This window comes from Amblyraja radiata, chromosome 34, assembly GCF_010909765.2.
Source record: "Amblyraja radiata isolate CabotCenter1 chromosome 34, sAmbRad1.1.pri, whole genome shotgun sequence".
In the NCBI taxonomy this organism is placed as follows: domain Eukaryota; kingdom Metazoa; phylum Chordata; class Chondrichthyes; order Rajiformes; family Rajidae; genus Amblyraja; species Amblyraja radiata.
In genome coordinates, this window is record NC_045989.1 from 4,628,147 (window position 1) to 4,648,210 (window position 20,064).

Sequence of the window (20,064 nt, forward strand, 5' to 3'; positions counted from 1 at the left end):
CGTCTCCACCGGACCCCATCCTCTTGGACCCCCTCATGGCCATTGTTACAATGAAAGTTGGGGGTCACCATCCCCCGTTGGAACGGGAGAACATTCTCAGCGACATTGGACTTCCGAATCGACCACTTCCTACCGGAGACCGTGGCTGCCAAAGTCCACAGGCTGAGTTGCGTGGAGATTCACGCTGGCAGCCCTCGGCAAAGGGTTCCCAGGGCTCTGCAATGTTGCGAGGCTGGGAGCTCCGCAAACTGCAGCTCCATGATGTTGAAGCAGCAGGCCCAACACTCCAGAGCTTCAAATGGCGATCCAGGTAACACATCGTCCGCTCCGCGGTGAGTCCAATATGTATTTTAAAATCAACTGTTTAATGACAACCTACAGTAGGATCTAAAAGTGTCACACTGTCACTGTCGGGTAGTCATGGTCCTCTAGTCGTGGGGGTGGGGGATTGGGAGGGGGGCCTCACAAGTGAAATAGCTTAGGGCCTCTCTACATCTAAATCCGGCCCTGGTGGGAGAAAACTGGAACACCAGGAGAAACCCCACGCGGTCATAGGGAGAATGTATAAATTGTAAGGACAGCACCCATAGACAGGATCGAACCCAGGATCTTGGCGCTGTGAGGCAGCAACTCTACCGCTGCGCCACTGCATACAGTGCGACATACTATGTGTGATACTGAACGAGACAGTCTGAAGAAGGGTGTCGGCCGGAAACGTTGCCTATTTCCTTCGCTCCATAGATGCTGCTGCACCCGCTGAGTTTCTCCAGCTTTTTTTGTCTACCTTCGATTTTCCAGCATCTGCAGTTCCTTCTTGAACACAGAAAAAAGCTCTCGCTTTCCCAGTTCTGCCGAAGAATACGCAAGATGCACTTTTAACCGTGATAAATGATGAAACAGAGCCTTTATAACCGCAGGCCAGTGAGGTTAGAAAGGGAAGTTGCGTGCTAATCTACAGCAAAAAATCGAAGAATTGTGGAGACTGAAGGAACTGCTTACGTCGAACACCAAGTATTGGAGTGATTCAGCAAGTTAGGCAGCATCTGTGGAGGACAGAGATAGGTGACGTTTTGTGTGTGGACCTTCCTTCCGAATTTGGAATTGTTTAATATTGCCTCCAGCAGGACAACACCTCAGCCTCAGATGCTGATTTAACTCTCAATGCTGCAAACAACAATATCTAGTATTTTTCACGAGCAGTTCTCCTAAATTCTCAAGAAAGATCCCGAAGCTAAACCGTTTATTTAATAATATAAGGTAGTGGACGTGACATTTTGTCATCTGCAACAAATATCTGGTACTTACTGATCTGAGAGAAGGTATTAACTTCGCGGTCGTTGAGTTCACCGCAAAGAAACATTATTTGGCACCTTTCAACTGGCTGATCCAAAATACAGCGCTGCATAATATTATCCTTACCACTGTTTTATTCATATTCGTGCTCGCTTTCTGTTGTCCCTGACGACGAGTCTAGTTGGCTTGTTTCCTCTGAGTCATCGCTGCTTTTAGTCGCAAACAGTTTATAACACGAGATTCCGAGAAATACCCGATAATATTCTTGCATGGACGAGCTTTCAAATAACTCCGCCATCTGCCCTTCCCCCTACATCTGTGTGTTTCTTGCAAAGGCGCCACTGAGTTGACACCTCAGGAGTTTGTTGGTAGATATTGGCCACAGACTTACAGGGATGAATGTGTAGGAAGGAACTGCAAATGCTGGTTTACACCGACGATAGACACACAAAAAACTCAGCGGGACAGGCTTCATCACTCGAGAGGAGTGGGTGACTTTTTGCGTCAAGACCCTTCTTCAGACCATCTTCAGCCGTCTGAAGAAGAGTCTCGACCCTAAAGGTCACCCATTCCTTCTCTGCAGATATGGTGCCTGTCCCGCTGAGTTACTCCAGCATTTTGTGCCTATTTACAGAAGTGAATTTTCTCCTTGGAAATAGTTTAATATTCTAATAACTTTGTTTAATAAAATTAGTTATTTATAATTAACTGCTCTGCTCAATGGAGGAGATATTCAATATAGTCGTTATAGTCAAGAAGAGATTTGAATTTACTGGAAGTAGATTATACTCATCTGGTAAACCTTCCGGAAAAAAGGCCCACCGAGTCCGTACCGACCAGCAATCCCCGCATGTTAACACTAGCATGTTAACACTATCCTATTTAATTTATATCCAATTTACATTTAAATTAACCTATGTTAAAATGTGGGAGGGAAACCGAAGGTCTCGGAAAAAATCCTCGCGGCCACGGGGACAGACCGTGTGCAAACTCCATACAGACAGCACCCGTAGTCTCTGGCGTTGCAAGCGCAGTCACGCAGCAACTCTGCCGCTATGGCACCGCGGCCGCATATGGTTGATATCTGTAATAAGGAGAATGCTTGAAGTTGTTATTAAACCTGTTCTAATAGGAAACTTTAAAACATTCAAGATGATCAGGTAAAGTCTACATATTTTGTGGAAAGCAGCCAGGTTTGACTGAGTTATTGGAGTTTTTTTTAAAGAGGTAACAGGAGTTGTGGATAAAGGGGGAGCAGTGGATGTATTGTGCGTAGATTTATGGAAGGCATTTGATAAGGTGCCTCATCAAAAGCTAATGAGGGAAATAAATACGTGGTTGGAGCAGCAACATGTTGGTGTGGAAAGAAGATTGGTTGTCTAACAAGAAATAGAGAATGGCCTTAAACAGGCCTACCTCAGGCTGGTTAGATGAGCTTGATGGGACACTGATGAGATCAGTGTCGGGGCCTTAATGTAGTTCAATGTATAAATGGCTTGGCTATATAATGTGGGGAGGTGTACAGTATTCCACTTTAGCAATAAGCATCAGAGAAAATGCATTCTTGGCAGGGTGGATGCAGAGAGGATGTTTCCTCTTGTGCGAGAGTCTTGAATGAGGGGTCACAGTTAAACATGGAACAGTACAGTCCAGGAACAGGCCCTTCAGCCCACAATGTCTATGCAGAACGTGATGGTGAAATAAAGTAATCTCCTCTCCCTTATAAATGAAGCAATATTGAACTATTCACCCAAACCAACTTTCCCACATTCTCTGCATATCTATGTGATTATTTAAAAAACTCTTAAATGTTACTATCATAAGTTCCACCACCATCTTAGCAATGCGTTCCAAACACCCACCACTGTCTGTAACAAAACTGACCCTGCACATCTCCTTTAAACTTTAAAGTGTCTGCCCTAGCTATGCTTCTCATAATTTAATATACCAACACAATTGTATTGTTTATTTTTGTCATGTGTACAGTGGTACAGAGAAAAGCTTTTTGGTGCTTTCTATCAAACTATACCACACATGGGTACAATGAAGTACTGCAACAGGTAGTGTCAAGAGAAAACTAGAATACAGTGTTTACAGTGCTACAATGTTAGAGTTACAATTGGGCAGGACGGTGGCGCAGCAGTAGAGTTCCAGCCATACAGCGCCAGAGACCCGGGTTCGATCCTGACTACGGATGCTTGTCTGTATGGAGTTTATACCTTCTCCCCATGGCTTGTGTGGGTTTGCTCTGGGTCGCTCCGGTTTCCACCCTCACTCCAAAAACGTACAAGTTTGTAGGTTAATTGGCTTGGTAAAATTGAAAATTGTCTCTAGTGTGTGTAGGATAGTGTTAGTGTGTGGGCATTGCTGGCCAGCGTGGACTCGGTGGGCTGAAGATCCTGTTAGCGTGCAGTATCTCAAAAGTAAACTAAACTAAAATGTTACAGAGAAAGAGCGATGAAGAGGCTGGAGAGGAGGAAATGACTGGTGTTAAAATGGTCCTTGATTGAGTTGCTGATGTTTCCGAAGGAGCAGGAAGTGTAGCTGGAATCAATGGGAGAAAGGCTGGTTTGTGTAATGTGCTGGCTATAACCACATCTCTCTGCAATTTCTTGCCGTCTTGGGCAGAACTGTTATCAAACCAAACTGTGATGTCATCACGGTTGAATATGCTACTTCAATTGTTGGTAAGATTTGGTGGAGACATGCCGAAAATGTCTTTAGTCTTCTAGGGAAGTAAAGGCATTGTTGCTTTCTTGGTGGTAGTTTCAATGTGGCTGGTCCAAGATAAGTTGTTGGTGATATTTTCGCTAACAAACCTGAAGGTCGCGATCATCTCCTCTTTGACACTATTGATGCTGATCAGCGATTGTACCCACCCTTTTTTCCTGAAGGCTATAACTAGCTCCTACCTCTTGATAACAAGGGAGAGATTGTGTTCTTGACACCATGCTACCATGCTCTCTATCTTATTTCTGTATTTCAATTCTTCATTGTTCGAAATCCAACCCGCTACAGTGGTGTCATTGGAAAAATAGTCCTTGGAGTTGGAGCCAAATTTGGCCACAAGGTCATGAGTGAAAAGGGGCTGAGAACACATCCATGTGCGGCAGCAGTGTAGAGGAATTCTGCAGAGGATGTTTTGTCACGTATCCTCGCTCTCTTCCCAAAAGGGGAGTAGAAGCAAAGGCTTTGAATACCGACAAGGCAAAAGCAGGTATGCAGGGGTTAAAAAGATATTATGGGAAGGTAGGAATGCAAAGTAATTTGTTTACTTCAGTTACAATCCTTGTTAAATGATTTGAGGAGCTGAGTAGCCAACTTCTGTTTGTATTTTCATATTTTCTGCTCATTGTAACAAATTAACTTTCGCTGTTATTGTGAAAGGAATTGTGAAATTAGAAAATGGTACTGTGCAAAGTGGCAAGGAGCCTGGGATCAACTTCATATACACACACTGATGAGAGTTTAAAATTAATACCAATCATTGGACTGGTACCAAAAGCAATGGGGAAGTAAAACTTCACATCCTCCAGTGACTTTACCATGTTTTTGTTTTTGAAATTTGCAAAGGCAAACTTTCCCTCGCAAACCTGGTATGAATATAATGCTGCTCCTACAATCAATGAAAACATGCCCCCAATGCCAAGCCATTGTTACTGCCTTTTGTACACCACTTGTTATTATATTCGCAGTTTTTTTTTCCTCATAGCAGTCTTGCATTTGAACAATAATGGACTGACAGATTTGAGGCTTTTCTTTAATGTACTAAGGTGTATGAAGCACTTTTGATGGGATTGGTGAACGATTGTGTGTGTGTATATGTGTGTGTGTTTTTATAAAAGCGAGTGGCTATGTGTATATGTGTGTGTGTGTGTGTATTTGTGTGTGTATGTGTTTGTGTGCACACATGCATGTGCACAGTTGTGTACGTGTGAACACATTCAGCATGTTTGTATTTTGAAGGCAGTACAATAGGCTTTCTGGTCATTAAAACCCAGCTTTTCTATTAAAGTTACACTGAGTTGATTTCTGAGATGTTCCACCAGACGGGTGAAGGGAAAGAGGCAGTATTTCTCCCTCTGTCTGAACTTGCATCTAATAATCATTGGGCAAATGGCTGGACGTTATAAATGGACACATGCTTCAAGTTTCGCAGTATATGAGGGGGTCAAGGCTCATGACATTCACATTTTGAATCAAAGCTAAGATATGGCTCCTGTATCTCAAAAATGACACACTTACAGAACACATATAGAGCTACTACCTTAACAGCGCCAATCGGTTCAATCCTGATGACAGGTGCTTGTCTGTACAGAGTTTGTATGTTCTCCCTGTGACCGCGTGGGTTTTCTCAGAGATCTTCGGTTTCCTCCCACACTCCATAGACGTACGGGTTTACAGGTTAATTGGCTTGGTATAAATGTAAATTGTCCCTAATGTGGTAATTTGCGGGGATAGTGGTAATGTGCGGGAATCGCTGGCCAGCGTGGTCTTGGTGTTCCAAAGAGCCTGTTTCCATGCTGTATCTCTAAACTAAATTCTATGAACGGGATCAAGGCACAAAATTCTGGAGTAAGTCAGCGAGACAGACAGCATCTCTGGAGAGAAAGAATGGGTGACGTTACGGGTCGAGACCCTCCTTCAGACTGGTTAGGGACAATGGGAATGAAAGATATAGACGATGATGTAGAGAGATAAAGAACAATGTTTGAAAGATATGCAAGAAAGTAATGATGATAAAGGAAACAGGACGTTAGCTGTTTGTTGAATGAAAATGAGAAGCTAGTGCGACTTGGGTGGGGGAGGGATAGAAAGGAAATGCTGGAGTTAGAGAATTCAATATTCATACCACTGGGCTGCAAGCTGCCCAAGTGAAATATAAGACTTGGTTCCTCCAATTTGTGTCTAGTCTCACTCTGACAATGGAGGAGGCCGAGGACAGAAAGGTCTGTGTGGGAATGGGTAGGAGAATTAAAGTGTTTAGTCATGGTCGTCGGAAGGGGAGGAGCGATGAGTGCGGCCGCACCCCCTTTTTTTCCCAGAGTTTAGAAAAAAACAGAGAGAAAAAAAATTGGGGCGCATTTTTTAAAATTTGATACCCCCAAGAATGAACTACTAGTTATCCGGGATGTGTAAGCGAGGTAAGTGTCGAGAAAATATCTCTCAACACGTCAATTATCTCAGAACGCCTGTTCTGGACGAGGAATGTGTATAAACTTCCAGTAGACTATCAGTGGACATGGAATTAATCAAGAGCGCGGTGTACCCGTTGATCTAGTGTAAAACCGGATTGGGGAGGAGGCATATCTTATAGATTTGGCTATTGTTCTTGGGGAGGGGGGGTTATTGTGCAGTATGTATTGTGCATGTTACTAAATAAGTTGTTGGTTATATCACCCCATGAAATGGGCGGTGATGATCACGGAATCGGTTTTGCAAGACGCTAAAGGGACTCTAATGGATTTGCGCTCTGGTTTGTTGGGCTGTTTGTTCCCCGATTCACTGTCACTCCACCTCCCCACTTAGCTGTTTATTTTCAAGTGTAAATGGTGCTGTCTGAAGAAGGGTCTCCACCCGAAATGTCACCTATTCCTTCACTCTACAGATGTTGTCTGACCCGCCGGGTTACTCCAGCACTTTGTGTCTATCTTCTGTAGAGTACCGTCCTCTCCAAACGCCGATACAATTCTGACCTCAAAGGTTATCCCAGAGCTTTTGTGACCCAAGGACGAGATCAAATGATATTAAACCCAGTGTGTAGAAAGGAACCGCAGATGCTAGTTTACATACCGGAGATAGACGCAGAGTAACTCGGCGGGTCAGGCAGCATCTCCGGAGAAAAGGGATGGATGGCGTTTCGGGTCGGGTCTGAAGAAGGGTCCTGACCAGAAACGACGCCTATCCTGTATCTCCTGCGATGTTACCTGACCTGCCGAGTTACTCCAGCACTTTGTGTCCATCATTGACATCAAATTAAAGTTGTCTTGCACACCCCAACCCCCCCCTCCCCCACCCCGCCACGCAATTATATTGAAACATCACTTCGCTGTGCGTCCCTGAACGACTCGACCTGTAGTGTTCTCTTGGGTTTAGACTCTCTGTTACCTGCTGCGAGAGGCAAGAAGAGTGTTTAATTGTATATGCACCAAGAAAAGCTACAATGAAATCATTACTTGCCGCAGCGTAACAAGTCTGCAAGCACAGTATTCATAGATAACACAATATATATTCATATAACCATTATCGATTCATAGATAACACAATAAACAAAAGAACAGTAATACGTTTAAAAAAAAAAATTATTTGGAGCGGCACAGTGGGGCAGCGGTAGAGTTGCTGCCTCACAGCGCCAAAGCCCCGGGTTCGATCCAGACTCCGGGTGCTGTCTGTGTGGAGTTTGTACGTTGTCCCTGGGACCGCGTGGATTTTCTCCAGGTGCTCTGGTTTCCTCCCACACTCCAAAGACTTGCAAGTTCATTCTCTTCGGTAAGTTTTAAAATTGTCCCCAATTGTCCCCAGTGTGTAGGATAGTGCTAGTGCACGGGGTAATAGTAAGATTAAACGAGAACTTACCAGTTTGAGTTACGATGAGCGATTACGTGAAGAAGGGCCGTCCGTCTGCGTGCCCGTCAATCTTCAAAGCAGCGGTGTTAAATCACAGATAAAAAGAAGACCTGAGAATAGTAAGATTATGAAGAAACTAGAACTTCCATATGACCTTGATAGTATGAGGGTGGGAGCGGTGGGCACGTAATCGCTCATCGTAACTCCTCATAAAATCAAGATCAAACTTCAAACTGTTAAGTTCTCGTTTAATCTTACTATTTTACTTCGGAGTCACGTGAGTGACTACGTGAAGATTTCAAAGCTCTGTGATTTTACGCAGGTTACGAATCCAGGCGTCACACACTGAATGGATTGACCATGGATGCGTGTAATCATTAAAGCATTCAGACATTACGTAGTTAAGTAAAGACACTGATGCTTTAAATGAAATTAAAAAAAAAAAAATAGTTACCCCTCCCAACCTTGGGGGGAAACTAAGGGACAGAACTTTAAATGGTACGTGCAAACACCCCCGGTCCGGTTATGGGTTTGTTATAAAACCGGTGGACCGTTATTTCATTCGTCCATCCTGCAGCCACTAGGATGTTGCTGCCGATGTAGATGCAGCCCTGGTGGCGTGAGATTTAACCATATAAATGTTTACTTCTGCTACCGCCATTACCTCCTTTGACCATCTGGAGATGGTTTGAGTTGACGCCTTCTGGTGTGGTTTTTATGGCTGATGAGGACCGATTGTTCTGAGCTTCTGAGGTTCTCCGTAACTCTCAGATAGTGGTGTTAGTATGTTAGCCACTAGGATGTCATCAAGGGACACACACAACCGTTGGTCCTCTGGATATGCCAAGAACTGGATCTCCATCCCTGGCATTCCTGGCCTGCTCTGTTTTATCAGGTTCCTGATGACGAATGTTATGTTGTTCATATTGGTAGTGCAACCGTAGCTTTTGCAGTGTCTGGACTCTTTGTCAGCATACCACCTTCAGGGTTAATTATAGGCGGTCCCCACTGTCAAAGTAGGGTTAGTACCACGCTCACATCCCATGTGTCCGTGTACCTTGGCCTTGGAGGTATTAAATTGTAAATTCCCTTCATGAATTTTGTTGTAAAGGGGTGCGTTCCTATCGACCCATGCCCTGCTTCCAGCATCAGATAGGAGGAGAGTGCGCCTCTGGCACTATAGATTGCACTATAACTTTGTTTATAGTTATAGTACAGAGTTGATAGGAACTCCAAGACATCCGTTATCCAAACTGTGTTGTATTTGTTCGGACAGTCCTATGCCTTGAAATGGCCTCCTCAGAATCTGCAGACCAACAAGTTAATACGTTCATGTGTTCAAGAAGGAACTGCAGATCCTGGAAGATCGAAGGTACACAAAAATGCTGGAGAAACTCAGTGGGTGCAGCAGCATCTATGGAGCGAAGGAAATAGGTGACGTTTCGGGCCGAAACCCTTCTTCAGACTGATGGGGGGTGGGGGGGAGAAGGAAGGAAAAAGGGAGGAGGAGGAGCCCGAGGGCGGGGGGATGGGAGGAGACAGCTCGAGGGTTAAGGAAGGGGAGGAGACAGCAAGGGCTAGTAAAATTGGGAGAATTCAATGTTCATGCCATCCGGACACAAGCTACCCAGGCGGAATATGAGGTGCTATTCCTCCAATTTCCGGTGTTGCTCACTCTGGCAATGGAGAAGACCCAGGACAGAGAGGTCAGATTGGGAATGGGAGGGGGTGTTGAAGTGCTGAGGCACCGGGAGTTCAGGTAGGTTATTGCGGACTGAGCGGAGGTCTTTGGCGAAACGATCGCCCAACTTTCGCTTAGTCTCACTGATGTAAATCAGCTGACATCTAGAGCAGCGGATGCAGTAGATGAGGTTGGAGGAGATACAGGTGAACCTTTGTCGCACCTGGAATGACTGCTTGGGTCCTTGAAAGGAGTCGAGGGGGGAGGTGAAGGGACAGGTGTTGCATTTCTTGTGGTTGCAACGGAAAGTGCCTGGGGAGGGGGTGGTACGGGAGGGAAGGGAAGAATTGACAAAGGAGTTGCGGAGGGAGCGGTCTTTGCGGAAGGCAGACATGGGGGGAGATGGGAAGATGTGGCGAGTGGTGGGGTCACGTTGGAGGTGGCGGAAATGGCGGAGGATTATTTGTTGTATTTGCCGGCTGGTGGGGTGAAAGGTGAGGACTACATTCATGTAGTGGATGATTACTCCCTGTAACTGGGTTCACTAGGAGGTCCCTGCTCTTGGGTACAGCCATAACTGGCTGGACTATAATTCCCAAAATGTTTTGGGGACCAGGCTTGAGTGGGCCAATCTGGCACTACCAATATGCCTGTGGCTTAGTCTTGCTTGATTTTGGTCAAGCATCGGTTTGTGAGACAAATTGGCGGAAAGCATACATAAACATTCCTCCCCAATTGAGGGAGAAAGCATCCACTGCCTTTGCTCCTGGATCCAGCTTGCAGGACACATATCTGGGTAACTGATGGTTTAGTCTAGATGCAAACAGATCAATATCTGGTATGCCAAATCGTGTAGTTATTTAGTTAAATACTGTCTGATTCAACATCCATTCTGTGTTGTTATTAAACATTCGTGATCCAGCATCTGTCACCGTGTTATATCTACCTTGTAAATAGACCGCTGTTACCCAAATATTCCTCTCGATACACCAATGCCAAATGAGGTTCGACAATCTGTCGTAAGATGCAGGTTTTACACCATCCTTGTTAATGGATATATGCCACCGCAGTGGTGTTATCAATCTGAATTTGAACAAGCACCGGTTGCATATTGCTACAGAAAACCTTGAGTCCATATTGTGCCCCCAACAATTCTGGGTAATTGATTCCATGTGTTGGGGAGTTACAGACTCCTGCTCATTCCATCTGCCCCCACAGCTCTAGACTGTGTTTGTGGCTCCCCATCCTTAGCCGCTTGCATAGGTCTGAAGAACCACCGATGGCTTTCATGCAAAATTTCCCTTGAGCTGTCTCACGTTCGTTATCCACCATCGTTATTCAACAATGGCCTCTGCTGGCAATCCATAGTTTGCCAATTTGGCCTGCATGGAATCTGAGTGTTCATTCCTTTGCTCGCTGTAAATTCTGGTAATGCAAAGGCCCGTGATGTACTGCTGGGAATGCAGCTACTATTTACCAATTACACTCGCTGTTTGCCTGATAGATGGCTAGTATTTGACTATCAGGTCATAGCAGGCTTACTTAAATATTGTTGTTTGCCCTTAGGCAAAGTCACCAAAATATTTACTGTTTTTGATAGTAAATTCTAGGTAATCAATTACCCTTGTAGGTGTCAATTTTGATTTAACTGAATGGATGAGGTAACCAATTCTTTCAAACAGGGTTTTGGTTTGCTTTGACTGATGCTTCTGCCAATTCTTGGTGACTCCAAAATGAAAATATCCTCCAAATATGCCATTACTATGTGGTTCTGAGACCTTTGCAGTCCCAGAATTGGTTTCCGTAGTTTAGTTAATAGTCTAGGAGCTGATGTCAACCCATTTGGCAGAGCCATGCCATCCATCAAACTTCAAATATCTCCTGTTCTTAGTGAATAGACACCGAATAGTATGCATCTTTGAGGTCGATGCATGCCATGTGACCATTTTATAGGAAGCTCCTATAAAACAGTTGCTAGACCGTAACAAAAAATTGCTGTTCTGAAAGTCTGTACTGCACAAATGAGTTAAACCTGGATGAAGTGACATCCTCCATCTGTTACCTGTCCTGAAAGGCAATCCTGCCCAAAATACTGGGCCTGCCTTGAAGACAACTCCGGTCCGAAATTCATGTTATTGTCATTTTGAACAAAATCACAAGAGTAAAATTACCAATTACTGGTCCACAATCCCTTGTTTCAGTAAACCCAGACCCACGTACCTCCATGGCTACCGGTGGTCTTGTGGTAAGCCCAAAGGCCCCTGATGTGGATTCCTTTTCTCTCCTTGATTGGGAGTAGGACTGGTAGGGAGTGTGGATTCCATGTTTCTCCTGACCTCTGCTTGTGTCTTGGTCTGAAAACCTGATCATACTGAGCCTTGTAGGACAATTCTGGCCATAATTCTGAGTCAGCCTTGAAAGACGACTCTGATCATATTTCCGTGCCCAGCTTTCAAGCTACCACCGGCTTCAGTGAACCGCTTACCCCCTATGGAGGTGTGGGGTGTGTTGTCGCCTACTGATGAAGTTTTGTTTGTCGTTGGTACCTTGATTGGTCCGACAGCTTTTACTTCCTTCTTCAGGTCTTACCTGAAGAGAGGATTCGGCAGCTGGTTTCTCCCTGATAGTGCTGTTCCCTTACCGGCATTAGTAGCGTGCGGATATTCTGCCAACTGCAGGCTCTTGAGGCCATATGCATGTGCTTCAGTATGTTCATACTTTAAATTCGAGATCAGTCACCTACTGATCACTCGCACTCCCCTCCACTGAGAGTGAGATTTGTAGGCAGCCCTGAAAACAGGTGCTGCCGCAGGCCCCTGAGGATACCTGCGCTGACATGGCCCCTCCCGCGGACCTAAATGAGATTCTTGCTTTGGGTCAGACAGAAACTGACCGTGAATGCTCCTCTCCTCAGAGCAGGAGACATTTGCTCGATCTCTATCCAGGGAAGCACCCAGTGGAACCTGGATGATTGCAGAAGTACTTCTTTTCTTTTGTGCTTATTATTCATTTTATATAAAGCACTTTGGTGTCAATGCGAGTTAACTTAAACAGTGCTATATAAGTAAAAGTTACTTACTTACTTCCTTTCTTCTGCTTGTCCCTGGGAAGGTTTCCCCCCCCCCTGCTTTTGTACTCTGATTCAGAGTGGTTTCTTCCATATGTACTTCCCCCTCCAATGGGGAAGACATTGGGCTGCCCCATGTGCGAGGCTCCCAGTACTGCCTGCTGTATGCCCGGGCTGACACAGCTCCCTCCTTTGAAGCAGGTCATTGTTGGAGCAACTTCTCCAAAAGTTGCTTCATGTGGGAGAGTCGTCCTCAAACGCTCTCCGTTGAGAGAGGGTATCCTTCTTCCCCGGACTCATCTGAGTCAACGGGTTTGTTTAGACTTGCGGGTGGTATTACGTCCCCCAGGACCACCAACGGAGCTCCTCCTCCTGCACCAAGTCTCCTCCTGCCGGTTCTGCCGGCGCTAATGTCGGGAACAAGACCGTCGCCCGCTACTGGACTTCCCCGCGGACCGTCTCCTCGACATCTGGGCCCTGAAACTACCAAAAGCTACAAGCCCGAAAGAACGCAGGTAAGTAGTTCAACTTTCCATACCTGCCCATCCTGACTGCTGGGAGGACACAGTGCCCCTGCCAGTCTGTCGCGCGCGTTGCGTTCAGACGTAATGACGCACACGTAGACGGACGGCCCTTCTTCACGTAGTCACTCACGTGACTCAGAAGTACTAGGATAGTGCTAGTGCACGGGGTAATCACTGGTCGGCGCAGACTCGGTGGGCCGAAGGGCCTGTTTCTGCACTGTATCTCGTGGAATTAGGCCCTTTGGCCCACCAAGTCCACGCGGACCACCTCCACACTACCACTATCCGACACACACGAGGGACAATTTACAATTATACCAAGCCAATGAACCTATGTCTTTGGAGTGTGGGAAGAAACTGGGGGGAGAGGGGGGTGAGGGGAGAGAGGCGGGGAGGAGAGAGGAGGGGGGCGAGAGAGAGGAGAGAGGAGGGAGGAGAGAGGAGGGGGGCGGAGAGGAGGTGGGAGCGAGGAGGGGGGGAAGAGGAGATGGGGAGAAGAGGGAGGGGAGAAGGATGAGAGGAGGAGGGGAGAAGAGGAGGGAGGTAAAGGAGGGGGGGGAAAAGGAGGAGGAGTGGGTAGCCGGGAGCAGGGGGGGGGGGGGGAGCAGCGGGGAATGGCGTCACTCGCAGCACGAGCAAAAAGACACAGACCCATTGAGATTTCATCAACGAAAGAGTCATTTTTATTTCAGTTTTGTCAGAATCTTGAACATTTTCATTAATAACTCGAGAAATAAAGCATGACATTTTAAGACTCCACGGAAAAAATCTCTACAGGAATATGTAAAAATGGTACAGTTACCAGATCATGTTTTTGAGAAGATGTAATTATACACACACACACTCATCCAAGATCAGAGTTTTATAAGTATAGAGATGTTATTATATATTTTTATATTGTGAGATATATTGTTTGTGCTCACAATCACTACTCAGAGACTAAATCGTGGAAACAAGAAATGCTTTATTTGCGAGTCTGCAGAATCGGGTGCCTCTCCAAGTTGAGACACACCGAGCAAAGGAAAAACGTCTATTTTTATACAATTCAGTATACAGTCTTTATTGATCGGACGCCTCCCCTTCTGACCCCTTCCAATCAGGGTACCGAGGTTCACAATCTTCCAACCCTCCCCTCCGTGCGTCATCAATCATTCCCTCTCCTCCCACATCATACATCGCATGTACATTTAAATTAGGTTCTTTGTCATGAGGGGCGTACAGTTAATATTCAGTTAACTCATTAAGCATGCGTAGTATCTGTGCCCTAACCTAATTAATTGCCTTTGACCTAAAGAATAGCTTCTGCGTTGTCAGCTACATTCCTTACCTCATCTTGTTATGGGACAATGTTATCAACAGCTCTGAAGGTCTGACTGTTTGTTCGAATCACAAGGTTGGTGTTTCCAGTTACTCAGCCCATCACAAGGTCGGTGACTACAACCGTTCGGCCCCTCACAATGGTGGTTTAATCATCTTATCCCTCACAATATGTTATTGAATCAAAATCAAGAATTATAAATTCACATTTCATAAATGGTTTCACAATACAGTAGTACTGATTTTAAGTATTCCCTATGAGAATACATGAGGTTGCATGCAAAATAGTAATTTTGAAAAATCCAGTTTCTGTGTAGTACGTTCTATTGCATTTATGTGATAAATACCGATTTCCCCAACAAAATATTGATTTTCAGCCATCAAAATAGGGAAATGGTCGGTGAAACTTGGCAGCTCTGCAATTATTCACAATCACATTGTGTTTGAGAATTCAAAATGTGATTTGTAATATTGTTTATGAGTCAACATGGAACTAGAATTTGTTATAATAGTATGAAAATAAAATAGGTTAGTTTGAAAGCGATCATAGTAAAGCGATAATTTTCATGATGGAAATTGAAGCCGAACTAAATGTTGTATTCACATCACTATTCCATGTTGAAATTGATGTGATGTGAAGTTATTAGGTCAGGAGGACCATTAAAGGTGCACTGCACACACTAACAGTAACAGGCAATCAAATCAACGCACAAAACATTTTTTTTTTAAAGATTTCTTTACTGCAAAAACTTACAGTATTTTATTTGCAATTTTTGCATGCTCCTTTATACCATTTTACATGACATTTTACAACAGTACAACTTGATTATTAAAACAAGGACAACTTCAATTTTTGTTTAAAAAAATGTATACAACAATGACCCCAATCATCCCATTCCACCCACTCATTACTCTTGACTCAACCAAAATTACTTCTGAAATATTGATCATAACCTTGGTGCAAAAATGCTCCAAAATAAGGCTCAGAATGCACCAGAGAGCATCTAAAACCCCAGAGCTTCCAAGCCCCTTAAGCGGGCACTTGCCCCATGCCGCAAGGGTCTTTGAGCTTTGCGCTTGTGATATGCGCTGCGTGCACTTATTTCACATAAAATTTTTGTAACCCTGCCATGCCACCCACTTTTTGAAAAGCTTTGTACGGACCTGGTGTATAATATTTTTGACACTTATCTCATTGGCCACGCTCAACTGCACATCGGTGTCAATCTGCTGGACTCTTCCATCTTCCTCTCGTCGTGTAGGTGGGGGACCTCGGTCGGGCGCACTTCGCGCTTGTGATGTGCGCTACGCGCACGTTATTTCACATATATTTTTTGTAATCCTGTCATGCCACCACCCTTTTTGAAAAGCCTCATATGGGGCTGCATTATTAATTATCACTTTCCGCACAACCAAAAATGCATCATTATGGGCTCAACCTTTCGTTGATTGTCGTTGCTGGCTTTGATCTATCTTTTTGCATATCTCTCATTCATTTGTTCTATGTACCTTATCATATCTGTCGGTTCCCTCTTCTCTGATTCTCAGTCAGAAGATAGACACAAAATGCTGGAGTAACTCAGCGGGACAGGCAGCATCTCAGATGAGAGTGAATAGGTGTTGTTTCGGGTCAAGACCCTTCTTCAGACTGAAGAAGCCTATCGACCCGAAATGTCACCTATTCCTTTTCTCCATAAATGTTGCCTGACCCGCTAAGTTACTCCAGCTTTTTTGTGTCTATCTTCCTGACAAACAATGTTTTGCCTGGCCTTCACATCAACTGGAATCTCATTTACTCAGTAATAATTCAGGCTCATATATTCCTGCAACATCTTCAGTCAAATTTCCTGCAAGCAGTGCTAACATTTAGGTCCTCATTTATTTCTCGATCTCCCTTAACACTGATCGGAGAGCAGCCCCTTGGACTTGCTTCTGCCAATGCTGTTCAGAAATAAGTTCTAGTTATTAGACCCAACAATTATGAACGATCAGCACCATATTTCCAAGTGAGTCTTCGCAAGTTGATAAGTTTTAGGAGCAGAATTAGGCGATTTGGTCCTTCAAGTTCACGCCATTCAATCATGGCTGATCTTGGCTTCCCTCTCAACTCCATTCTACTACCTTCTCCCCATAACCCCTGGCAACCACAGTAATCAAGAATCTGTCAATCTCCACCTGAAAATATACCCATTGACTTGGCCTCCACAGCCATCTGTGGCGATGAATTCCACAGAATCGCCTCGTCGCACTAAAGAAATTGCTCCTTATCTCTTTTCTAAAGGTATGTCCTTTTATTCTAAGGCTGTGGCCTTTGGTCCTCGACTCTCCCACTGGTTCAGCTGTCATCAGGCATCAGTCATAGTTGGGAAAATGTGCAGAACAAAGTTCATGAAAGAAACAACATTTCAACATGACAAGACATGGAAGGCAACTCCAATAATGGAGAAAACAAACATATTAAAACTGAGAAACAATGTGGTGAACATGTGTACCAATAGACATTATGATTGTGGGAATTGGGAACTACGATTCTCAATACAGGTTCTTGACACGTGTGAACTGTTCTTTAGGTTTTGTTTGTATAATATTTGAAAAACATGTCCATTTTGTCACATTTGATTTATGTACAGTTGTTTGCTGTTGCTACACCGTAAATATCAGTTATAATTTCTGAATAGACATTATTAAAATTCACAAATGCTGTAAAGGTAATGGGTTGCATGAGAATCATTAGATGGGGTGTCGGAGAAACGGATTAAAATGTGTTACAAACAAGTAAATTGCAAAAAATCAAAAGACATTCTCCCAATTCTAAAGGATAAAACTTAATGAATTTTTTGCTTTTTCCTACAAACAATACGACAAAGTTTCTTCACTGTTCCAACCACCAACACAGTGAGCAGGAGTAACACAGACAACAGAAAGATCATCACATCTACACAATAGTAAGCGTACCAGGGTAGTCGGTGGGATTCTGAGCGCAAATGCCCCGCTCCTTTGTGTCGGGCAACGTACTCGACCCAGAAAATGGCTCTCTCCATTGGCGACTCTGGCTGGTCCCGATGGAGAGCGGAGAGTCTCTTCATGTTGTCCCCATAAGATGTGCCGTTTATCACCTCGTTGAATGTCTGCAACAGATCTGTGGAGTGCATGGTTGCAATGTTGATCACTTTTGCAGCTCCTCGGGATTCGAGTCTAATTAAATTGTCAAACTGGTCAAAAAGCAGAGGCATGCCGATCACTGGCACCCCATGGTAGATGGCTTCATAAATCCCATTGGTGCCTCCGTGTGAAACAAAGGCTCGTGTGTTGGGGTGACCCAGCAGGTCGTTCTGAGGGATCCATTTTGCCAGCAATGTATTATTCCCTATATTGGGAGGGGTCTCACCATCGTATCTCCAGATAACCTTCTGGGGGATTTGAGATAAAGCTTCTGCTATTTTCATTGTAATCTCCATTGGTAAAGAGTCGACAACGGAACCCAATGACATTACAACAAGTCCATGTTTCCCTGAGCTTTGGGCAAACTCCTCAAACTCTGCTGCCAGAGGCCGTGCTGGTTTACACTGGAAGCCTCCGATGTACACAATGTTTGGCATGGTGGGTCTTGGGAATTCAAACACAAAATCCACCCTCATCAGCCACACATCAGCTCTGAGGAGAATCGACTTGATGTCCATGTCTGGTCCCAGATACCGATGGCAGATTTCATTATAAAGTGGACACATCAAAAATTCAGAAATCAAGTGTTGAAAGAGACTGTAAATTACATTTTCTGTTCTTTGGAGAAAATCCATTTTGTCTGTGAGAAGTGAGCCAGGAAGTGGGACGTAGGAAAGTGGTGACGGGGCAGTGAGAAAATGGGCTTCCCCTGTCATCTGCCATCGAATGTTGTACACCAGCGGCACTTTTAAATAATACGCAAGCATTGGCCCAGTACCAAATAGAGGATCTGTGAGAATTAGGTCAAAGTTTGCATTTTCAAATTGATTCAACAAGGTTTTGTTTTCAAAAATCGCCATGTTGAAATTTTGATAAAGTCTATGGAAATTGTACTTAAACATAAACATTCGAATTTGTAACATTATGTTGCCCCATAGTGTGTGATTATTCTGTAACCTGTCCAGTGACATTTGCACAAATTTTTCCATCACTTCTTTCCTTGAAGGTGCTTCAATGTTTTCTTGTGCTTGAACTATGATGGTTTGATACAGATCGGGTCTCTCTTTTATGTACCAGTTTGCGGAGTAACAAAGCACAGTCATGTTGTGGCCACGAAGGTTCAGCTCTTCCATTAGAATTTTCATATTGATCCAGTGACTTCCATCAACAGGCACGACCAATATTCTAGCTGCTTGGGTAATTGGACAAGACAGGGCGAAGATGATACCAAGAACAAATGTGACCTTTGATCTGATTTTCCATCCAAGACCACCCATGTTGAGGAAAGATGATCACACTGACCCTGTGGTAGAATTGACCAGAAATGTTGGTAAGTGACAAACATTGGCAAAAGGAGAATAAAGACACAAAGTGCTGGAGTAACTCATCACTTCAGGGATAGATTACATGTTCATAAATTATCGGGGCAGAATTAGGCCATTCTGCGCATCAAATCTACTCCGCCATTGCTAATCAATCTTTCCCTCTCAACCCCATTCTCCTGCCGTCGCCCCATAACCCCTTGACATCCAAAACATGACCTGTTCACGTTCACCATCGATGCTGCCTGACCCGATGAGTTAGTCCACCACCAGTTTCCTCCCACATCCCAAAGACATGCAGGGTTGTAGTTTAATTGGCCTCTGTATATTGCCTCAAGTGTGGAGAGAGTGGATGGGAAATTGAGATCATACAGAACTAGCATGAACGAGTGATCGATGGTTGGCATGGACTCTAAGGGCCAAAGAGCATGGTATTGGGGATAAGGTACTGACATGGATAGAAAATAGGTTGGCAGACAGGAAACAAAGAGTAGGGATAAACGGGTCCCTTTCAGAATGGCAGGCAGTGACTAGTGGGGCACCGCAATGCTTAGCGCTGGGACTGCGCTGGGACTTTACAATATACATCAATGATTTAAATGGATTAAACATAACATTAGCAAATTTGCAAGTGACACAAAGCTGAGTGGCAGTGTGAACTGTGAGGAGGATGCTATGAGGATGCAGGGTGACTTGGACAGGTTGGGTGAGTGGGCGGATGCGTGCCAGATGCAGTTTAATATGGATAAATGTGAGGTTATCCACCTTGCTGGAACAGGAAGGTAGATTATTATCTGAATGGTGTCATTAGGAAAAGGGGAAGCACAATGAGTCCTGGGTGTCCTTGTCCATCAATCACAAATTGCGCATGCAGAAACAACAGGCAGTGAAGAAAGCTAATAGCAGGTTGGCCTTCATAACAAGAGCAGTTGAGTATAGGAGCAAAGAGGTAATTCTGTATTTGACAAGCGCCCTAGTGAAATCACACCAGGAGTATTTTGTGCAGTTATGGTCTCTAAATTTGAGGAAGGACATTCTTGCTATTGAGGGAGTGCAGCAGAGGTTCACGAGGTTAATTCCCGGGATGGCGGGACTGTCATATGCTGAGAGAATGGACCGGCTGGTCTTGTT

At 44.5% G+C, this 20,064-nt stretch overlaps 1 protein-coding gene and 1 long non-coding RNA gene across 4 annotated transcripts in view; one reads left to right on the forward strand and one right to left on the reverse strand.

The window, feature by feature from the left end:
• Window positions 1-4,686: 4,686 nt before the first annotated feature.
• LOC116991755 lies at window positions 4,687-17,296 on the forward strand. The gene is made up of 3 exons (XR_004416891.1): window positions 4,687-4,701; window positions 13,129-13,130; window positions 17,247-17,296. It is a non-coding gene; the product is annotated as an uncharacterized LOC116991755 (long non-coding RNA).
• The window catches only part of LOC116991751 (UDP-glucuronosyltransferase 2C1-like), a 48,045-nt gene continuing 44,825 nt past the window's right edge, over window positions 16,845-20,064 (reverse strand). For all 3 annotated transcript variants that reach the window (XM_033050669.1, XM_033050668.1, XM_033050667.1), the window contains one exon: window positions 16,845-18,914. In XM_033050669.1, the coding sequence (XP_032906560.1) occupies window positions 17,275-18,888 (1,614 nt within the window). In that variant the 5' untranslated portion in view covers window positions 18,889-18,914 and the 3' untranslated portion in view covers window positions 16,845-17,274. The remainder of the gene's footprint in view (window positions 18,915-20,064) is intronic.